Genomic DNA, 23,345 nt, shown 5'->3' with positions numbered 1-23,345 from the left:
ATCTGCACAACAAAGCACTTCTTTTAGTACCTGACACTGGACCTAGCCAGCACAATCTCTCATTAAAAATGTCCCCAGTGGAAGAGTCTATTAAAAGGCATATGGATCAGCTATGGATTTACCAAATAAAATATTTTTGAAAGCATTAATGTAACGCTTTGGATTATGGCTCTTGACGCTGCCAATAAAACGTATATTTGCCCAATGACAAAATGCTTCATACTTTCCAAAAGAATAATAGCCCGGCTGTAAAGCACGAGGTGTTGTCCAGCAGCCGGAGCACAGGGGTGGGAGCCAGGAACTCATGAATCTTAATCCTACCTCTAAACCCAATTCCCTCTGTGATCCTAAGTGAGTTGCTTAACCCGCATCCCTCAGTTTCCCAGTCCAGAACTGGGATAATGCTACTTACTTATCAGACTTTCCTTCTGGGGATGTTTTGGAGATTTGTATTTGCAAAATGCTTTGAAGATGAAATCACTACACCAAAGCTCGACGTAGTCCACACTGGGCCAAGGGCTGCAGTTAACAGCTATTCCTCACTCAGGCAAAACTCCCCTTCAAGTCTCCATCAGCTTTATTTGGGTAAGAATCACAGAATCAGGCCTTCTCACTTTACTGTCAAGGCCTCTAGCGATGTTGGCTTCACCTTCCATATTCTACTACATATTTAAAGAGCCTAGCATCCGTATTTTTGCAGGAAAATAATCTGAAGCACATATAAAAGGCAAGAGAAGCAGCAATGCTGTCAGGGAGCTCATGGTGATAGTATATCAAACTTAAAAAAAAAAAAAAGTAGAAAGAGCAAAACAGACATGAGTTTGACAACGTGCTATGACAACAAGAGGAAAAAAAAAATCCGGAAAGAATTTGGGGCTACAGAGGCTGAAGCATCAGATATAGAAGAGCAAGATAAGATAAATGTCCCAGCTAAAGGGCTTTGTGCAACTGCAGCTGAATTGCTGCATTCAGGACCTTATTATCAAAAATCCACTGACATGCTACAATTGCAGAGAGTGGTAATAAAAGCAATAACCAGCTGCAAACCAGCAAAGTGGTCAAGGGTCTGGAAGTGCTAGTTTATGAAATACATAAAGAACTAGATACATATAATTTGCCAAAACTGGCAAGTACATGTTAGTATCTCAGATGTTTGAAGAGTGTGAACACGAGGCAAGGCAAGGGACTGACTCAGTATTTATACAAGCAGTATTACTTGGAGCAAGAGGATGGAATTGAAGTGGAAAGTTCCTGAGCATGTGCTTTGTTATGGAAAATTATCTGAAGGAAAATAATAGCAGTCCCACCATCACTTGGGATTTCTAGCACTAGAATAGCAATAAAAAAAAAAAAAAAAAAAAAAAAAAAAAAAAAAAGGAACTGTGATACATGACCTAATAGGTCTTTCTTGTCTTTAACTCCCTGTGATTTATCCCACAAGACTAGCAGAATGTACTCCAAAGCCCCATATGTGTGCATACGTCTTCTGTTTGGGAATGCTGTATTGGTTTTAGCTCTCTGAATTCATAACAGCACAAAGCCCTCTAATATTTAGATTTTATTTCTGAAGATGTCCATAAATCAGCAGACAATAAAAGGGGGAAAAACACACCGATGATATGATATCCTAGTATTTCCCAATATCCTTGACACAGCAAATCAACGGTTTGAGTGAACACAGACTACAAATGGAACAGCAATCAAACAGAAATGTTAATGCAAATCTCCTATGCACACTGACACAGTAACAAAAGCTATTCCATTTTGTCATGATCCAACCCTACCAGACGCTAATAAAAGTACACGCTCACGATTTGTAAATACGCCGTAGGTGGGACTTTCAAGAGCACCCAGCATCAATCCTGCTGCCACTTACACCAGCCACAGCCACTCTGTGGACACAGGGAGGAAGCTCCTGAAGGTTCCATCCCAGTGTCTGCACGGAAGATGCATTTATTCAGCTTTTACAAACCCCAGACCCTCACAAAGGCTCACAGGCTCCCCTTACCTGAAGGGCTGGCTGTTTGTCATTCCTCTTCGGAGACTTTAATCCACTAACTTGTTGCTGCTGCTGCTGCTGTTGCTGCTGCTGCTGCTGTTGCAGAAGAAGCTGTCGTGCCACCTGGAGAGCCTGTAGGGAGAAAGAGGTTGGAGAATTGAGTTCAGAGTCAAGAGGGCATGGGGAGCTACACAAGCAGCATAGGGCAAGGCAATCCCTGGTCATGGGGTACCACTCCACTCCTGATGCACCTCCACTGAGGAAAGCAGTGGCTTCCACAAAAATAACACCTAGCATGCAATGGGGTGATATCTCACCACTGATTTCCCATTTTGACTAAGGAGAAAAACAGCAGCAGTTGATGTTTGCCTCCTGGGTGGGAGCCTCAAGTAACTGCAGGAATCCTGGTGGTGAGCTCCATGGAGTGGTTGTTGTTCCCCTGAAGCAGCTCACAGCCCTCCTCACTAATGGGCAGGCTCCTTTGCTTTCAGCTTTCAGATGCCTCCTCTCCAGCAGATCAGGCTGGGTTTACAGAAGAGGGCAGTCATATATCACTGTCTGATCCCCTGAGCACCAGAGAACATCAGGGAAGCTTCTGGAAGGCCATAGTGGGAGAAAGAGGAGAGACGGCAGCAGGCAGAGCCATGCTGAAGGCTGAGAAAGCTGCAAGGAGCTGGAGAGAATGCAAAGACAAGCAGGGACAGTGTTTCACCTCACCAAAATCCAGGACCTAGGCTTTGATAATCCTTGTAGGTCCCTTCTAGCTCAGAATATTCTATGATCCTACGGAAATCACTGTCACCTCATGATGGACCAGCTGTGGGGACTCATTTTGAGGGGGCAGTAAAGGGACAGTGTGACAGTGGAGGGGCAAGGGATATGACCCTGAAAGCATGAGCAAGCAGGATGTGGGGGAATTATTGCAAAATGTCATCCCAAGCAGAGGAGAAGAGTCCCTCAACACTGGAGCCTGCTGCTCTGCAAGGCTCGATTTCTCCATCAGGTGGGGAAAAGAAAGCAAGAGGAGATAAAAGAAGAAAAGATGAGGAGCAAGTCCCTGTCCTGGCTCCCTTCTGGTTCCCCAGCCAGGGGACAGCAAGGATGATCCCTGCAAGACAGACTGTGGCACAGCTGAGGCTCTGCTGGCGAGACCCCAGCCTGCTGCTCCCTGAGGATTCACCAGCACCGGACCCGGGCCTCCTTGGTCTCCTTGGAGACGTTCAGTACATGTGTAGGTGGAAAAGTGGGAAGGCTGAAGACTTCATTAATGTAAAACAAGAAAAATAGTCCCTTTGCAAGATGCCTACATGGAAGGAGGGGACAAGCCTTCCCCACTCCTACTGTGTATGTTCTCTGAGTGACTTAATTAATACCTATTTAATTAAGAAGTCAGATATGCTTCAGGTTTCACTTGCTCCTTCAAGTTGCAGTGTTTAATCTCAGCACAGAACTGCTGCGAAAGGTTTGATATCAAGGTCTGCAAACTCGAACCCAACTCCCCACCCCAGTAAAACCTTGTTATTTTAATTGCCTAGACCCATCTTTTTGCTTTTGGAGAGACATTGGTCAGCTCAGCAGACTGAAGAACCACCACTGCTGACCAGGGCAAGTGAGCAGGAGAGACTTTATAATGCTTTGGCAATAAGCCCTCCTTTCCAATTTAGTAACAAGTCTCCACTGAATCAGAAAAACTCTCTAAGGGTGGATGCGATTTCCAGCAGACCTTGGCACAGTGCAGGTAAAATTAGATTTTACATTTCAAGCTGGTCGGAGCTTAGGGCACCCATAACATCTCTGAATTGGTCCATGTCCCTGCAATGGGTGCAGGGAGCTTCTGGGCATGGATCTGGGCTCACACAGACACAGCCACCACCCCTCGATGGTGCACCATCAAGAACCAGGAAACCCTACAGCCTACCAAAGAATTCAATGCACCAAAATAAAGTTTTGTGCAGAAAGCACTAAGAACGGTTAAAAAATACCTTATTTTTATTGAATTAACTTATTTAGCTGTTAAAGCATCTTCAAGGGCGGGCAGAGGCAGCAGAAATAAAATCTACAAGACTTAAGGGGATAGGCAACAAATACTCACTTATTTAACAGGAGTGTTGTATGGCTTATTTAATTAATGAATACTTGTAAAGCACTCTGAGTTGCTCAGACAAGAAGCTCTATACAGTACAAGCGCAACATATTATTATATATTATTAAGACTGGCTCTGCAGAAGAATAATTCCAGGTAAATGTGCAATCAAATGATCATTTTAGTTCCCAGTAATTAGATTCAATAGGCCAAAAAAAAACACAGAAGCCTTTCTTTAATCATACACTAAACAATCAGAACATCCCTAACCTTTCAAGCTACAGCCTTTTTGAATAAAACATCATCAACTTATAGATATTATTCCAAAAAGAACCAGTCACCATATGTGTTGTCTCTTTGAAATACAGTTGCTATAGCAGACCCTGCATGCATTTCATGTGATATGATCATATTCTATCCGTTCTGGCAGCTGAGAGGTTGCACAATTAAACTGGCTGCCAGAAATTTTTGAAGATTCCCAGAACAAGTAGCCATGCAAGAAATGCCTGCTCTCTACTCGAGCTGGCCGCAAAGATCCATGCAGCTTGGCGGGGTGGCCACTGCCACCATAAACCCTTACCATGACTGACCCCACAGCAATGAGGGTCTCTGGCTGTGGGGGACAGGCTGGCACTGGCAGAAGTAAAGCCAGAGCTCTGTCCCTGCTCCAGTCCAGCTGCACAGCACCCACGTCCCTCACACCCACCACTCTGAGGGTCTCCATTCAAGGTGACATCTACACCACCCCATTCCATGTCTGTGTGTCACCTGTGCTGGTGCAAACCTGATGGGACTAGAGTTGGCAAGAGGGAAGGACCAGCACAGAGGCTGGAGCAGGGCAGGAAGGAAAAAATCAGGAAGAATAAAAGTGGGCTAGAGGGAGCATCAGGGATACAAGCAGCCAAGATGGACAGGAACACCAAAGGCAAAAAACAAGGTAGATGCAATTGAGATGGCAACATGCTGACATTCCAGGGATTGCAGCTTGAAATGGCATTTCCCATTTCTCCTCTCAAGATTTCACTTTTTCACTTACAAATAACTGACAGCAATAAAAGCTGAGCATCAGATGAGCTCGTGTTTAAGATGGGGAAGGTTGTGTAGCTCAGATATGCTTCTTACTGAGCACCTGCATCAAGGAGCTACCATGTCCTTGGTGGTACAGTGAACCCAGCAATCCCACGTCCCTCTGCCTTTCTACTTCTCCCTGCCCAGCCTTTCCTTCCTCCTACCCCAGTCCTGTCCTTGCCACTTCCAAGCCCCATCCATACTCCTCACACATGACAGGACATGTACAAGGAAGATGCTGGCTTGGGATACACTGACCCTCCTTCCTCTCACTCACAAAATACTTCAAGCCCGTTCGGGGTTTGCCTTCATGGAATTACCTTGCTGATGTCAGTTCAAGCCCTGTGGACACCCGTACAACCCAAGCCAAGAAGCATCACACCTCTGCCCCCTTCCCTGGTTCCAGGCAGTGCTGCTCCTGCACAGAGCTCATCCCTGGATGCCGGCGTGGGAGCCCTGCTGAGGCTGCTGGTGCTGCACAGTGCTCAGGCGAGGATAGACAGGGAAATTAATTTGAGTGAAGTCAGTCCCACAACCTTCATCAGCACGGAGATTCGCAAGCAGGCCTGTACATTAATAAAGCTTCCTGTGGGAGTAGATGTTGCCTTTGATTTGCATGTGAATTCAATGCTAGTGAGAAGTGCCAGACTGTCAGACATGGAGACCAAAGTCTCTTATCTTTCCAAAAGCTTCTGTAGCAGTTTCCCCACATTTCCTTAATCATCTGCCTTGTCCTCAACTTACTGAACAGGCAGTAGAGAGTAAAGCTGGATTCGGTTCAACTCCTGCTGCTGCCAAGTCCTGAAACAAGGGTGCCACGACTGTTTACTGCTAGCCAACAGCTCTGCTAATGTGGCCCTCTCCTCACAAGCAGGTGCTCTGACATCTCCAAGCTCTTTTCACACATTCCTCCCCACTGCCATAGTTACATCCTAAATCTCCACCATGTGCTTGCAAGTGAACAATTGCCAGGGGCCATGAAAAACCAGCTCGTGTTTGTACGTCCAGACAACAGCACATTCCTTCATGGATGGGCAGGTGGAGATGCAAAGAGCCCCCAAAACCTCAGAGGTGCTTCAAATACCTGGTTCTGTATTTACCAGCAGCCATGTTATCTGCACTGCTCAAAGAGCCTGGAAGCCTGGACCGAGCTTCTTGGGACACCCAGAGACCCAGACACCAATCCTGGCCTCCTTAAGTGAATCACAGAGCAGCAGTAACCATCCTCCTCTCTGCACCACAAAGTGCAAAAAAAACCACAAAGGGGAAACTCTCCCACTTAGTGGGGAGAAAGAGAAAGGAGTATCCCCCCTGAAAATGAATCTTGCATGGGTTTTGGTCACTATAAACATGGATTTGGAAGGACAATATCAGGAAAAGGCTGCCTACCAACCAAGTCACCCTACGCCTAAATGCAAGATACAGTAAATGAACTCCCCAAGGTGTTTTCTTATCCATTAGGAAATCACCCAGACATAAGGAGATTTTCTGGTGTAAAACAGAGACCAGTAAAAAGGCAACTGAAATACAGAGCTTGAGAGACATTGCACAAACTTGGAATGGTATTTGAGAGTCAACACTGGGTGACACCTAACCCAGGAAAAATGTTAACAGTACATTAACTGTGAGATGAATCAAGCCTGTTTCATTCACAGCATAAGTGGGAAGCCCCACTGAAAAGCCCTCTGCCTGTGCTTAGGGAAGTGGCAACCATTTATTATTTCCCAACCACTTAAGCACCAGGAGGGGAAAAAAAAGTACACATTTGAGATGACCAAGACAATTTTATTGCAAGACAGACAGAACGTGACTTGTTTGCCCAGCTGTTGTTTGCCCAGAACACTGAGCACTGCTATCACCCCAGTTACTGTTGTAATTCAACATTTCCATGCAAGCACCTTGACCTTTCAGTTTCACCATGCTCTTTGGGCAAGCGAAGGGTAAAAATGCAGCCCTGCCTCTCACTTCATGTGGCCAGAAACTCCTGATTCGGGAACGGGGCTGGGGAAGGGAAATACACTGGAAAAAGAAGGTAGAACTTTAAAAATAGAAATGCTGCTTAAATGCCATATACTTGCTTACAGTGTCAGTACATAAGGAAAACAGTAACAGGATCCAGTCGCATGGAGCCTCTTGCTAACTTGTTCCACCACCGCAGCCAGTACAAGGCAGCAACTCTCCAACTTTTTTCCACCATCCTATTCCTACTGAAGAAAAAGCGCTCCAGCTCCTCCCTTCCCATCTGCTCCAACCGTTATTAATATCAATCAGTTATTAATGAAATATGATGACCTACAGCTATAACAGGCCTGGCTCTAACGCCAGGGGAAGCTTGTTTCTGAGCCTGAGGTTTATCAGTCATGGAAAGATCAATCCAGGGAACTTTAGGATGTATGGAAAGGAATGTACACTGGAGGGTGGGGAGATGAGTAGCAGCCATGAGGATGCAAAAGAAAGGGGTGTCCTGTTAAACTGCCAGTCCCAGGGTAGGTGGTCAGTAATGAATGGGCTGCCTCCAAAATATCGGGATAAACATGCACCCAGAATTTACAAGGAGAGGACAAAACAAAATCCCATGTGTTTTTACAGATTCCTAAGGATTCTGGGCCTTTCCAGGTGGACAAAGCTGCTTATCAGGAAAACAACTTGAGAACGGAAGAAGGAAGAGTTCCTCTGAAATCAGAGGTGGTCCTGCAGCCATTGGAAGCGTCCAAGCAATAAATCTGGAAAATTAGTTGCAAGCCAACATCATATTCTGCCCATAATTTCAGTTATGGTCATTAAACAGCAAAGTAGAACAAAACAAGAAAGCAGAGAGAGAAGAGAAGGGAGAAAGTTTAAGGGCAAAATCTGCTCTTGGAGCAAACATCACACTGCACTGGTCCCAGACCTTGAGTGTTGACCTTTAATAGCCATACCCTCTCAAGCTACCACTGCCCCTCAACTTCCCCACTGAGGTTTGGGCAAAGCACAACTTTGCAGCAGCAGGCATGCAACTCTCCCATTGTCTGTTTCTCCCCAAATTTCATGCCGCCTTCAGGCCCTCAGGAATCTCCCCGTCAGCAGCTCCAGGCGCCTCTCCCAGCACAGCATGGCCCACCTCCCAAAAGGGCTTCTTGCTTCCCTTCAGCCTCACAAGGCAAGTACCTTTGTTTCTCCTGGGCGGGACGAGGGGGAATTTAGACTCAGCCAGCAATCTCTCTTCTTTCTCAGCTCCCATCTGTCCTCACACCCCGCTCCACTCCACAGCTGCTCCCAGCAGAGCAAGATGCAGCTCTCAAGCTCGGAAGCCCGGATGCACCCGAGCTTCAGAGATGCTTCATGTCTCTCCCACTCCTGCCTCCTCTACCTCCTCTCCTGCGACACTCTCTTCTCCTGGAGCAGCAGATGTAGAGGAGCAGTGGTAGGAGGCAGACACATTGGAGGGGAGCCCTGCTGCAGTTCTCCTCCGGCAGGCTCAGGAGCCGCACAACGTGTGGAAACCAGCGAGGAGAGGAGCAATATGCAAAGGGAAAAAAATAAAAAATAGTGCAAAGCGACAGCAGTGGGTAGTGCTGTTCCTCTGGGAGGAACAGAACAGGGGGAGGTGAGATGAACCAACTAGAGAATAGGAAAGGAACCAAAATGAAGAGGAGGAATAAAATGTAGAAGATGCAAAAAAGAGAAGCAGATGTTCTTGCAGCACTTATTCCCTCTGACATTCATGCCCAGCTCTTCCATCTTCCTCCAGAACTGGGAAATGAGCTGCTATGTGCTTCTTTCTCCATTGCCACCACCCTGACCCTGTGCCACACACAGAATGATGCAGCCAAGAGCCCCAACACTGCTCTTGGCAGCGCAGAAGGGAAGTTAGAGGATAACGACAGGCAGGACATGGGGCTCTGCTCTGAGCCACAACTAAGATGCAACATAACCTGGTGAAGCATTCCTGCTGCCCAGCCTTCTCAACCACCTTGGATTCAAACAATCCCCATCCCCATCTCATCCTCTGCTTCCTTGTTTCATTAAATAATCCTTTTCCACCCACCGTGTCCCAGCTCCACTGGTGCAGCAGAGGGATGCCCTGAGCCTGAGGAGATGCTGCTGGTTGTCTGTACCCAGCACCTCACTTGGCTGCAGCCAATCTGCAAGGCTGGTTCCAGCCAAGGGCTACCAGCCAGCGCAGCACGGAGGGGAGCTTCAACAGCAATCCTTCACTCAATAAAATGGCCAGCTGGCCATGAAGATCACAGCAGACTGGTCTGGACAAGTGACTAATGGGTGATTCCTATGCTGGAAAAAGAGAAGTGACCTGAGGTCCACATGTACAAACTCTGGCTCACATCCTGTCCCTGATGTGACAGGGGCACACTTGGAGCAAGGGAGCTGGCAATGTGCCTCATGCTGAAGCATCTCCTAGAATATTTCAGTCATAAGGAAAGAAGATGAGTCTCTATTTTTCTTCCAGCAGGCTTAGTTTCTTTCCTCTGGAATAGATCCTGGCTACCAGTTAAGGAGATTCCCTCCAGAAAAAGGCACTGGAAACAGAAAGCCTTTCTTCCAAACCCACAGGGTGGAGCTGCCTGTGTCCCAGCTCTGCTGCAGTTTGTCCTCCTGGGCACTGAGGTTACTCCTGCCAGTGGGAGGACGAGTGGACTCCATGCCCCTGCCCTGCCATCCCACAGCCCATCCCATGGCTGGCAAGGTCCCTGCCTGTTCCCCCACACAGGGGGAACACAGTCTCTGCCTCCAAAAAAACCAATTTCCATTTTGTAATTTATTCATGAACTCCACCAGTTCCAGGGAAAAGGTGGCTGATGTATTTTCTTTAATGCTTGGAGACACTACAGGGATGAAGGGGGCAGGCAGCAAGGGACAGTAGGGTGAGAGATCAGTCTCAGCCAACACCAGGAACCTGCAAACCCTGAAGCAGCAACAACAGAGAAAATGGCTACAAAAAATCCCTTTTTTGAGGCATAAATTAAATCCTCAGGCAGTTACACCGCAAAAACACCTTCTGTCCCTTCTTTTAAAGAGTCACAGTCAGGACTCATCAAAGCCACTTAAAAAGTATCTGGCAAAAAGTTCCCAAACATTAAAAATGGTTCTCTTTATTTTGGCATGCCAAGACTCACAGCATGTAGCGGTCTGTACCAGCAAGAAAGGAGGGATGGGCCAACACATCCTGGTAAAATGAGAAAGGATACAAATCCTGGCTCCCTGTTCAAACTGAACCAGAACTGAACTGTTCCTGAGTGATGAAAAAAAAAAATCTTATGGGATTTCCAGCTCATTTCTGTAGGCTCGAGATCAGATTCTGAACTACTGTGTTTATGCAAAAGTGAACCAGACCTTTGAATATTTGGAGGAGTATTCACTGCTGAGCGGCGTTTTTCTTGGATGTCAAAAGCACGGGAAGTTCTCATATTTTTTAACACAGAAGAGAAGAGGGACAAGGTGCTGGGGGGGGGGCAGAAGGAAGAGGGCCTTTTTGTTGCTACAACATAAATAGTATATTGCATACAGCTGCTTGCGCGCTTCCCTGTGTGGTCAACAAAACAGGGAACATATTTTAAGCTTGTTTTCCAAAACACTGCATGACAAACTTGTACTCAGAGGCCCATGAAATACAGCCCCTGACTGTGGACATCTCACCACGCTCCATCAGACACTCGCTGCTGCTGGGTGAATTAAGGAAACAAAACATTGGGACAGCCCAAAACATGGAAAACTAAAGCTGCAAATCACATCTCTGCACTTCTACGGCACAACCTAATTTAGAACTGCTTGTAAAAAGCTTAATTTTAACAGATTCTGGTAAAGCAAAAATAGGCAAGGTTGAGATGGAGGCGACAAAAAAATGATTAGAGGGCTCAGCAGATACGAGGCAAGATTGATAAGGGTGGGAGTGTTTAGTTTAGCAAGAGATGAGTAAGAAGGGAGATGATAACAAGTACACAAGTTGTGACTTGGCCTGAGAGGGTACATCTGGTGCTTTTGCCATTTCTCATAAATGCAAGAGAAAAGGGACATTGAATGAAGTCAGGAAGCAACAGCCATCAAAAAAAAAAGCAGATAAAAGGATTTTTTTTTCCCTTTCTTAATATACAACTCATAATTACTCTCTGGAACTTACTATCCCAAGATATCACTAGGGCCAAGAGCATGGGGAGGATGCAAAGAAAGATCAGACACTTGCAGAGATAGTCATGAGAGCATTTACAGCTATCTTTGGAAAGATAAGAATAGAAATCAAGGTACAAATGTTTATGCTTCAGGGCACGAAGCAACCTTTAACTGCTGAAGGCTGGGAGGACATTTTCCCCCATGGACAGGTTCTTCTTCATGGGCTTCTGCCCAAGGACTTCAGCCAGGGCTGAAGAGATCCCCTGTCCAACAGGATGCAACTGCTCCTGCTCCTTGGTCTTTCCTGGTACCTCAATCCTGATCCCAAAGCCCAAAGCCCATTCCTCAGCCCACCCTGAGCCTCCTCAACCCTCAGGGAGCCTCTGGGCAAGGGGGACCAGCCATGTCCCACAGCCCAGCCCCCACCCATGTCACCTGGCCCCAAGCTGCTCATTTCCTCTTTCTTCTTTACATCACATTTGAGTTTCAGGTCCTTATTTTGCCAGCCCTTCCTCTCTCTGCTATTTCGACTGCCATTTTTTCCTCCCTCAAACCCAAACCCCCAGCTCCAGCCCCTGCCATCCACTTGGGCTCTCCAGGGAGCCAGAAGGTGAAGCATCCACCTCCTCCTGCCCAGACCCACCAGCGACGCACAGACTTGAACACAACTTCAAGATGTCAGGCAAATTTTCCCTTTCCCTGTGTGAAGCCGTTCCTCAGAGGAAACCCACATCCCTGAGGAGGAGGAGGAGGACCCTCCTGCCGATCCGGCACCTGCGGGGCAGCGGCAGTCAGGCGCTATTACGGACCGCGGAGCTCGTCAGCGCGCTGGAACTGACATGCGACTCGGGGAGACAAAGAGAGATTTTGAAAGCAAGTCAGTCTATTAAATTTATACCTACCTGCACAATGTGAAGCAAACCACATCTCGGTTTCCTTTCATGTGCATGACAGTCTTAACTTGTTTCTTTTAATCCCATAAAAGCAGCTAAAGCATGCAACATGCTTCCCGGAGATGAAGCAAACCTGTATTTTACTTCCTGACAGTGATTTAGTTTATAGGGTGTTGGTTTTTTGTTGTTCTTTTTTTTCAGGGAAGATAATGAACATTGTCCAAAGCTGGTATTACAAAGGAAATACTACACGCTACATGCAAGACACCTGGCATTTAAAAGAGAATCCCATAAATTGACACTGTCTGTAACGGACCAAACACAGCTGCAACCCCTCACGCTGCACAGACACCAGCACTGGAGGCTGGAAGATCCCAGCATCTCTCGCCAAGGTTTTCTTTGGAAATCAGCACCCTTCCGAAAATTCAAAGCGTCTCTCATTTAGTCAGTCACACCCCAAGCAGGACTGGGGAGATGACCAGGGCTGTATGACTATGCAATAAATCCAGCAAATCCAAAAGGCTGGAGCACTAATCCATGGAAACGTTCCAGGCAAGAGGGGGGTTTAAGTGCCTTTAATTCCCAGCTGCAAGCCCAACAAGCTGCCAGAAGGCGGAGACCACTGAACACAAGGGGTTAATGGCCTTGCTAAAGAAAATGATACACATAATTTCCTTTTATCATAAAACAATACGTTTATTATTTTCTGTATATCTGTTAAAGGGCATGGCCTTCTGAGTGGAAAACAAAACACAGCTTGGTCACATGTTTATTTGCTTCAGCTACTCCCTTTCCCTTCTGATAAATAATCAAACATGCCATCCAGAAAAAACAAAACCAGTGAGCTGGGAAATTTGATGGTCATCAAATAGACTAAGATACCAAGAAAAGCAGCCCACTGTTCCCACAGAGAGTTTTCTGCCCCACACCTACACTAACATCTGAGTAAATAACTTCAGTCACTCTTTCCATTTTCCCCATGAAATTACTCCTACTGTTAAACAAATTGTCCTTAAGGCAGTTGCAAACACCATTTTTTTTTTCTGCAAAGTAGAACAACTTCTGAACATTAAAAAGCCAGACTAGCAATATATTTTCAAAATATGTTTGTTGTACTTGCGGTTTGGCTGAACACACAGCTTGATTTCTCTCTCTCTCGCTCTCTTTTCTAGGAAGATGGGGGTTTACAGTTTAAAATTTTAAAGTGTATTTGGATCTTGGAGAGGCAGGAAAAGCCTCAAGGAGGATGGGTTTTCTCCATAGGGCAGGCAGCATATTTTCGATTTTCTCTTATGTTTCACACTATATGAGCACCACGAATGCTTGCCAAAAAAAAAAGTTACCTGCTATTTCAGTGGACTTTTGCGGGGGGGTAGAAATATCAAGCAGTTTTTTAAGTCACTTGAACAGAGGGGGAAAAATCCAGCATCCGTGTTGTGACATGGATTACCCAGAGGATCTACACTATCTTCCAACAACCCCTGAAGACCATTCATACAACAATCATTAATACTGAAAAACTGCAGAGAAAATCCCTCACGTGAGAAGTTAACAACCATTACCCGGCGTGAGCACGCTTTCCCTTTCCTTTTGTAGTACCACAGGTCTAAACAATAGTCATATGAATGAGATAATAGCCATGCTTGTCTCAGCAGCCTGATTTTTATTAGCATGAAATTGGTACAAATATTAGCGAGGCTGGTTCGCATGCGGTGCCAGAGCCACGATGCAAACAATTTGTGGAAAACAAAAAAGCCATTCGGTGGGTTTGCGCCACTTTTGCTGCCCAGAGCAGCAGCAACATTTCCTTTTCTTGGGGGGATTTGTCGTTTAGGTATTTTTGGCAGTTGTGCAAAGAGAAGCTGCAGCACCCGGCGAGCAGCGGGGATGGTGGCACACGGCTGCTCCCGTGCCAGAGGGGCAGCACCGCAAGGTGACAGGCACCCCAAAAGAGGACTCGGCCCTTGCCACAGTCCCCCAAAGCTGTGCCAAAAACCCCACACTTGTCAACACTGCCATAAACAACCTGAACTGGCTGCTTTTGCATCAAACCAAAGCAATTCCCCTTTCCTATGCTCCAAGCTGCCTGCGCAAGGCAGCGCATTAGAAGTTCAGCCCTGCCTGCGCGCTCCTTTCCTCTGAGCGCTCGCAGAGAAAATGAAGAGTTTAACAGAGTGAGCTCTTACTGTCTGCCTTTAGATTTCCGTCTTCGCGCTGGAGATGTTTCTGGCTGTTTCTGTGAAGCGGGGGCTGAAGAATGGTAAAAAGATGTTTGAATAAACAGGAAGTGCCGTGCAGTCGGAGCACAGGCTGGAGGGAGACGCTGGAGCACTGCCCTTCGCGGCAGCCACCGGGCTCTGCCTCCACAGTAGCAACCTCTGCTTTTACTAAATGACAAAGAAACCGCAAAGCATTCCTTCCCTAATTCTTCCCTTGCGAAGCGGTGAGATCAGCTGGAGCTCACAGGTAATCTCAAAGTTGGGCTTAGCACGACACCCGGCACAAAAATCTAGTGACTACACTATTAAACCCCCCTGTCTGTGAGCAGAAACAGCAGAACTAATTATGTCCCCAAATAGACCAAACGGCAGGCAGAAGCACACCTCGCTTCTGTATCTAGGCAAATGCGGATTTGCACGGAAGTCCAGCCAAGCTTGACGTTCCTACCCTCGACAGTGCTGTGACTTGCTCTGGAAACCGGCTCGGGAGGCTGGCCGGGCTGCAGAGCTGTTTTCTCTGTGTGAACTGAAATATAAACAACCGCCCAAAAAACACAGCTTGTCTTGGGTGCAGGGACTTGCATTCAGCATCTCCGAAAGTGTAACTTCAGCATTCCAGCAGATGCCACCCCTCCTTCGCTGTCTCCTTCCCCTCCCTAAAACAAACTACCTATTTAACTGGAGATGACTAACTAACCGTCTCCCCACCCAATTATCAAAGCCCTGTCTGCTGTCATATTGGTGACATGACACAGATATTGTCAAGAAAAAGTAAACTGGGGCTGGCACTCAAAGGCAGCTCGTGAAGAGATGAGCAGTCGAACAGCCATATTCAATAAAAAAGAGGAACAGGATTCCTTTAGAAAATGTATTGCTGTTGTGGCAACGTGCTGCTGCCACTGAAGGACTGATTTGTTATTTAGCATGTAGTCTTGGACTGTCTGTCATTCTGGGTGCTAATGCTCTGCTAAAATAACTCATTGGGAGCTGTCAGTGGGATGTTTACATAGGCCCCCAATCTTTTCTTCATACAAGGAAATTTTTTACTGGAATTCATCTTCTTTTGATCTCACATTCAAAGCAACAGCAGCTTGATAGACATGCAAGTCTGAAAGCAAATCCAGACGCTGAAGATAAACCGCCAGAGTATGACAGGCAGGAGCATCTAAAGCTTATAAAAATGAAGAGAACAGCATGTCGTCTGAGTATTACAATAGCAGAAATCAAGAGACATATTAGGTGGAACTGATCAGCCACAAAAACAGTTCAAAAGGCAGATCATAGAAACAGAAGACTAAGCTAGAAAAAAAAAATAAAATTGGAAAGATCTGCTTTACAGAGGCATCACCTCCTTTCTGAGCACCGCGGCGTTTCCGCTCCAGCATGTAAACTTAAGGGGAAAAAAAGAACAGGGCTGGTGCTGTCTCTACTAACTCAGCAGTTCTTACCTTCAACTCACCAATTAATTTGCCAACTGTACGTTTCAATTACGTGTTATTCAAAGTGAAGTAAAAATAGGACACTGTGCCACTCGCATCTACATCCTAGCCCTCCCCAACGCTACAGGGATGGGGAATTGGTGCCTCTTCCTTAGGAATTACACCCCCCTGCAAGGTGCAAAAGCAGCCCTGGCCTGAGCCCCTGCCACCATTTTAGCCTGTTCATCTTTACAAGGGGTGAGTCTTGGGATGCTCCTGAGCTCTGCCTCTGCCACCAGTGCAGAAATATTCGTTCAGAAGGTAATTTTATTTAAATTGAATTACATGTGCCACGGAGTCCACAGTTATGTTCCGAAGGCGACACTTGCCGGGAAACAATTGCTGAAACTTTCTCTAGAAACCCATACATTTTTAATTTTTCTTCCCCAAATAAGCTTCTTATTCTAATTGAAGTCAGCAAATATAATGAAAAAGTAATTCTCAAACAATTTTGTACTTAGAGCTATTTGTTAACAAACACTGAACGAGCAGCAGTGTTAGGTTAAAGGGCAGCAGGATTCCACATTATAATTTAGCCTGCGGTTATTTCTGATTAAGAACACCCTCCGGGACGGCAAAGCAAGATCTTCTTTTGCAGCAGGCACAGCTTTTAAAATTAGCCTCTTCTCAATAATAAAACCAACAGGAAAACTGTGGATTTAAAACTGTATTAACCAATTTGAAGTAGTGCAATCAGTTTATGTCTTGCTTTCTGCAAACCACTGTTCCCTGCCTTAGTCAAATTTCAAATGTAAAAATGCTGCCTGGATTCTGAAACTGTTGTAAGAAAGTCACCTTCTGTCATGCTTATGTAGCTATCTAATGTGCTAAAGGCTGATTATTTATCTTTAAACTGTACTAGTTTAATCTTTTAAGGTCACCACTAATCTGCTCCAACCTTTTAAAAAATAGCAGCTTTCAAGACTTACTGCTGGAATCACTAAACTCTGAGCTGAATGTCATTGTAAGGGATACATTAGCCAGAGTGAGTGTAGTTTTACAATGTAAACACCAAATATAAATCCCCACCTAAATGAGAAGAAAAATATGATGTCCATGCCAGGAGAAATATCAGTAAATAAGGCCAACGCCGTATTATTTCACACAAATATCGTTCCAAATCATGTTGCTATTTCTCTCTCCTCCCCCTCCCTTCCCAGTGCAAAACTTGGGTATAATTTAAAGGATCATTAGGTGTTTTTTCTTTATCTTTTCCCTTTCTCAGCAGCAACTTTGCCTGCCTGCTGTGAAGCCTCCTGACCGCATTTGGAAGTTGTTGCAAAGTCCAAAACCCCCTCACAGGTTATTTGTGTGCATGTGCTGCACAGCGGCCTTTTATACTCTTCTTTTTCCTTTTCCCCTAGACTTCTTCTGGACTTGAATGTCACAGTAGACCTTGAATGTGAAATGGCTTCAAGCTAATTGCTTTAATTGCTTGAAGATGTGCAGGCAGGTGAAACCTGATCCCCTTGGCCATTGTAGAGACCAGGAACAACACAGGAATGTTTACATAGTGGTTTGAGTTTAATAGACAGTAGAGCTGAGTTTCAGACAGCTAGCAAAAACACAGCTAATAGGTGACCTCTTAATGTAGTCCTCCTTTTTAAAAACAAAATACAGTTTCGTTTTATACAAGGCAATGTCCCTAAATGCCAAGGTTATCTGCTTGACTTTTTGAGTGAGCATGCACTGCGTTGCACCTGACATTTATACCAGAAACTCTATCCTGAATGCATTTCCCTCTACCTTAAAACAAAAAGCACTTTATGTGTCAGTCACCTTACAAACAGATTAGAGCTGGATGGGGTTTCCTCGTAAGTGCAGTCATTTTAATTTAAAATTGAGTGTTTCTCACCACTGTCATATTGCTTCCCCTCATCCCCTGGGCACTCCTACCCTCTGGTGGGCACTGGCACAAGTCCTTGGAAGGGTCTTCTGGAAAGGGCAAGTACTTTGACTGCTTTTCTAGAGCGTTTACTGCTTTTCCAGAGCTTCCAGTGCATTTGCACCACACTGCTAAGATATGACGCACTTTTGCAAAGGCACAGTTTGGTTTCACACAGGGCACAAATTCAGCAGCTCCTGCTCAGGCAAAACTCCTCCTGACTGAGAACTGCAGCATTCGGGGTCACTGACGATCAGGTTTGCTTTCCAAGAATCATGAGGTAAGTAAAACACACTTGAAACCAGCCAAAGACCAGTGAGCAGGTACAGCACAAGTGTAGAAAGCAAAGACTGAATTTGGCAGCAACGGTAGCATAAAGGTATTTACTGTAGGTCTAGTCCAAAAAACAAACACTGAAAACAGGTAATACCAAATAGTCACTTTCCTGGCACAGGAACTTCAAGTTTTGTTGCCAATCCTAAAAAACAGTTAAAATCACTTGTATCGAGTGAATACCAGCTGAGAAAAGACATGTGTTGTATCCCAGACAAAAAGGAATAATTAAAATAACATTTATGGAACAAGGAAAAAGGGAAGGCAGTCTGAGACAGAAGACTGGAAAAAGCACAAATACACTGAGGCAGAGGAGATGAGGCAAACTAACACATATTTCATACGAACGAGAAAGGAAAGCAATTCCCTGCCACACAGTCCTACAAATAAAGGGCATTTCCAGTCTGATCTTGGCAATTGCACTCAAAAAAGTTTCAAATTCTCTAGTACTTTTTGCTGGAGCTACCAACCCCTTGAACAGAAGCAAACAGAAGCAGGAGGGAGGCTGCTCCAGCCACTCTGGATGCAAACTGTGGCTCCCAGGAAGACAATAGATGCTGGCTGCTCTGCTCTACCTTGCCTGCTATTCCCAATCCTCTGAAGCAAATGAGTAACTGATCTTAAATAATACAGAACAAAGGGAACAATAGGAGCTGGAAAGCAAGCTGGGATACTTGGGAACATGCCTCTTTCTTTTGAGAGAGAATCTCGCCGGCACACATGCACACACAGAGTTATAGAATCACAGAAGTTGTTGTCCTGTGTCGTCCACCCCCTCGCCCATCACCTCCTTAAAAGCTCTAATTCCAGCCACTGTGGGGTTTTAATAGATTTTTTTTTTTTTCTGCACGACCCGAAAGATTAAGAAAAAAGGAGAAAGTTCAGAATAGGGGGGTGGGAAAAAAAAAAATAGAACAGAATCAATTTAAAGATTTAGTATAAACTAGTCCAAGCCTGTGGGAGGAACGCTAAGTGGAAAAAGTAAACACGGTCCCCCCAAGAAGTTCCCCTGGAAGCTGAGCAGGCAGCCAGTGCCTGGTACCCGCTGCCCCGCGCCCGGGGAGGTCAGCACAGCTATGCTAAACTGACAGGTTCAGTTTACAGCAGGCCAGCACTTTGTTTGGATATACTGGCCTTGCTCACCGCCAGCTTAACAACAGATGGCTCGAAAACTTTCATTATGTTGCAGAGGGCTGAACTGCAAACAATCGGGAAAACTGTGAAAAGTTTAACTCCCTGCGAGCCGAGCGGGGAAGCGCTGCCCTCGCCAGCCAGCGTCTCCTCCCGCCCCGGCCATGGGCGCCTTTAAATTAATTAAAGCGGGATGGGATGATTAATCATACCTGCACACGGTCCTGGGGATGCCTGGGAAAAAGAATTTGCGATTTGACAAGGTCATTTCAATAAAAGTAGCATTCCAGGAGAAAATGGACTTTGACGGATTGCAAAGCTGATTTTAAACCTTCCTCAAGCCTCTGGCTCTAGGAAAGTTATAGAAAGTTTCTGCAATAATCCTCTAATCGGGGTTTATCAGGAGCTTTCTGATGAGAGTTCCTCCATCTACAGAAACAGAGCCTCTGTCTCTCATATTCCCACTCCAAACTTTCACCCTTCATGGCAAGAGAAGGCCAGCAAATAATCTAACATGCAGATCTGAATATGATTTATCCAAATCTGTGTATAATTTAAATATTCATCGAACTGATTTGATTCATATGCACCCTAATATCTTTTAACACTCTAAGGCAGGTTATAAAGGCACCTTCCGAGGTTTAATTCAATTGACAGTCTTATATACATCTCATCACTGAAAACGCATTATTTTATATTATTCAAGAAATGAACAAATCTGTTTTCCACAAATGTATTTTAAAAGCGACTCTTTCCTGTTATTGAAAGAAAATTGTGTTTATTACTCCTTTAGCATAGTGTAAACTCATAAACGTCAACAGAGAGTACAAGGAAAACTGTCAACTAAATATTGTTTCCTTCATGAGCTGCTCTTCCAAGTCAATTACGCCTTTCAACTTCTGGGGCATTGTATGATAAACTGGCAGTAAAAATCATTCACATTAATATACCATGGTGCCTTGCCTGCAAAAGGTAATTAAAGAAGTAAATGACTCATAAGAATAGACATATTAGCTGCAAAATGAAAGGCAACTGAGCTGCCACATGAAAATATGTACCATTAAGATACTGCATTTTCATATTCCTGTAATCAGCTTCAGTAGACTAATGCTTATTTAATCCAGTTCTCGCCTAAGTCCATCAACAACTGTTTTTTGCTGTTTTCTCCTTCACTGAACATTATGTGTGCAGGTTTGGAATAAATACTGCAATAAGATTTTTGCATAGTCAATTGAAGAACAGGTTTTTTATCTTTTAAAAACTATTTTTCTTTCCCACCAAGAGGAATACAGCAGAGAAGGATACCAAGAAACCCCACGTTTCTTGGGGTTCTTTCCATGCCAATATGCTTTGAGTGAAATATACACCCTGGTCTAGCATTAACCATTTTGATTTGTGAAATACAGCAGGAAATCAAGCCTCATCTTCCAACTTTCCTGTTCTTCACATGGAAAAGCTTTGCCTGTTAATGCAGGTTTTCATTAGGGTTAGAAAAATTAAGACAGTCTTTCTCTTTCTTAAGTCTTTGACACAAGGCAGGGCAAGGAGAGGAAGGGGCACTGCTGGGTTGGTGGAAGGGATGGAGCTGGGCTGGGGAGCCACAGGGGGATCACCCCCAATGACTGTCTCTGCCCAGCCCAGCCTCAGCTGACAAGACCCAAACTCCAAACACAGGCACCATCCTGGCATCCCACCTTGGCAGCAGGACTGCCAAGCTCAGCACAACACACTCCTGATTTTTGGGAAGGGCCATTGCTGGGAGCTCACCCTGCAGTGCACATCTCAGCCCACCCTATTTATGTAGCCACCACATAAACCAAAGCCTTTTGGTGAAGGGCCTTGGGTTGAACTTCACAAGTTCTTTTTCCTCCCAAGGGGACAGCAGGGAGATGGTGAAATTCAGGGAACAAAGTACAGTTGTGTCCAAAAGAAAACACCCTGCAAAATACTCAAACATTTATAACTCATCCTTTTTGTGAGCAGTAATTAAAATATTCTTTTCATCACAATAATAGCTCTGTAAGGCCAAAATCCAAACTGCTTTTGACTGCACAGCTCTCACAATTATTTCATTTTCTAAAGTATGGGGTGGAGTGAACTCCAATATCTCAGCTACTGCTACAGTGCTCTGTTGACAAATGCTGACTTTCCTAAACGGCAGATGCCGTGTATGTACCATCCATCCTTTATTTATTGTGCCCGACACAGGTTTATCCTTGCAAAAAGAGATTTTTCAATAAAAATCTTCACACATTGCTTTGCAACCTGCATTATATGTTGCTTATTTATCACTATCAGTACAAAATAGTGTTAGACTTAAAATGTAGGATCAATCATTATTTAAACTGTATTATTGCTTCTCCATTTGAGCAGACATCACTTTGTACCCACAATTAATGAGCTCCAGTCCTTTTTCTAATTAAGGAACAAAGGTTCTTGTGTGCAGAGTATAGAGTGACACTGTCTAGAGAACACACATTTAAATAGAAGAGAATCCTTCTAATTACCTTACAATAGGATTTTTCATATCCAGGAACATAATAGGATCAAGAAATTAGAGCATTTCCAAATAAGTCATTACTAAACACTGTTAAAAGGTAATAATGCATCCCTAAAAACAAGGTGACCTTATGGAGACTAGTGCCTAACACTTTGGTATTTGCAGAATTAACCTTTGAGCATTGATACAGGGAAAATGCAACACAGAAATTATTTTATAGATGTGTATGCACAGAGATAAATAAAAAATAAAAAAAAAGAGGAGTCAGCTATTAGAACCTAAACCACTTTAGGCTCACACAGATTAGGATCCAAACACATAATTAAGAAAGTCAGAAAGGTAACCTCGCTTTATCCAGTAATTGGGGCTGTTAGAAATCGGATACTGTCTCTTAAAAGTGTTACAAATACACGGCACTACTAAATAACCTGCACTGCTGGGAAAGTATACTCGCTATCAAGGGCAAAGCTGCTATACACTGAGGTAACAGTAAATGACAGACTGTTGTTCAAGTCCATTAGCTGCTATGTGATAGGAGCACATTCACTAGCACACGACCTGTGAAAAATCTTAGATCTCTTTAAATCTTTGAATTGGATTGCTGCATTAATTCTTAAGAACTGCAATCCTTCAACCAAGTCAAATTACCCTCATTAACAGGGGAAAAACTGCCTCTGCAATAAGTTAAAAAAAAAAGAAATATTTATTACCTATAATCACTTTCACGTACTTCACCTGGAAGTGTGACAAACTGGGACAACAACTTCAGAGGCTGGCACCAGTTCAGCTGCTGGTGGGGCCGGGGTGGAGGGGACACGCCGTGCACGTGTCACCCTCTGTGCCTGCGCGCGCCGACATTCAGCGGGAACGCTTCTCGGGGAAAAACCTCAATGAATGTTCTAAGAAAAGAAAAATCACTAAGAATAAGCACAGGCACTGAAGCGATCTCTGTGTGTGCCACTGAAATAACCGCAAAAGAGGAGGGGAAATTCTTCAGTTATTCAAGGCTTGATTAGAACACTACTTCATAATTAGGCATGTTACAAGTATTGTCATCAACCAGAAAATTCATGTACTAACTCAAAGGTCTCAGAAGCTGGCTCAAGCCTTCTATTCATTAACAACATCTGCTATTAATGTTTAACCCTCATAAACTTGCACCAAACATTCAGCATTCAACAAAGCTTAAAAATAAATATTTTGTTGCGCTGTTTTATCCGTGTGGTGATCTGCTCAGTTCTGCGGATATCAAGAACTTCTACAACGACCAGAGAGGTAACAGACAAATATTTGGTCTTTGTTGCAAAGAAGATATTCCTTTCTCCACTCACTGCTTCTCTGCACTTCAGATGCTACAGCTCCTGAGCCAGGCCAGTGCAGCACAATAAACAGTAATGCAGACATACAGATATACATGCACCTATACGATGGCATGAATCATTTATTTTGAAGATGAAACTCCCTGAACAATTTTCAGGATGAGTGTTCTAAAGGACCCTGTTTAAATTTTTTTCTAATTTAGAAATGAGCATTCCTGGGACGAAAGATTCCCTGTGAAATGGGGAGCTGAGTAAGTCCAGGATCCAGAAATGAGAAACAGAGCGTTTCATCTTCATTTTACTGCTGTGAACCCAGATGAGAGCCCTGATCT

General features: G+C 44.7%; 1 protein-coding gene across 3 annotated transcripts in view; it reads right to left on the bottom strand.

Moving 5' to 3' along the window:
- Positions 1 to 23,345, bottom strand: part of FOXP1 (forkhead box P1) — a 376,939-nt gene that overhangs the window by 109,529 nt on the left and 244,065 nt on the right. For all 3 annotated transcript variants that reach the window (XM_041460973.1, XM_041460964.1, XM_041460982.1), the window contains one exon: positions 2,009 to 2,131. In XM_041460973.1, the coding sequence (XP_041316907.1) occupies positions 2,009 to 2,131 (123 nt within the window). The remainder of the gene's footprint in view (positions 1 to 2,008; positions 2,132 to 23,345) is intronic.

The sequence above is a fragment of the Pyrgilauda ruficollis genome, unplaced genomic scaffold (genome assembly GCF_017590135.1).
Source record: "Pyrgilauda ruficollis isolate IOZ18807 unplaced genomic scaffold, ASM1759013v1 scaffold10, whole genome shotgun sequence".
NCBI lineage: Eukaryota > Metazoa > Chordata > Aves > Passeriformes > Passeridae > Pyrgilauda > Pyrgilauda ruficollis.
Note: the sequence above shows the minus strand (reverse complement) of the source record. Positions and strands in the feature narration are given on the sequence as shown.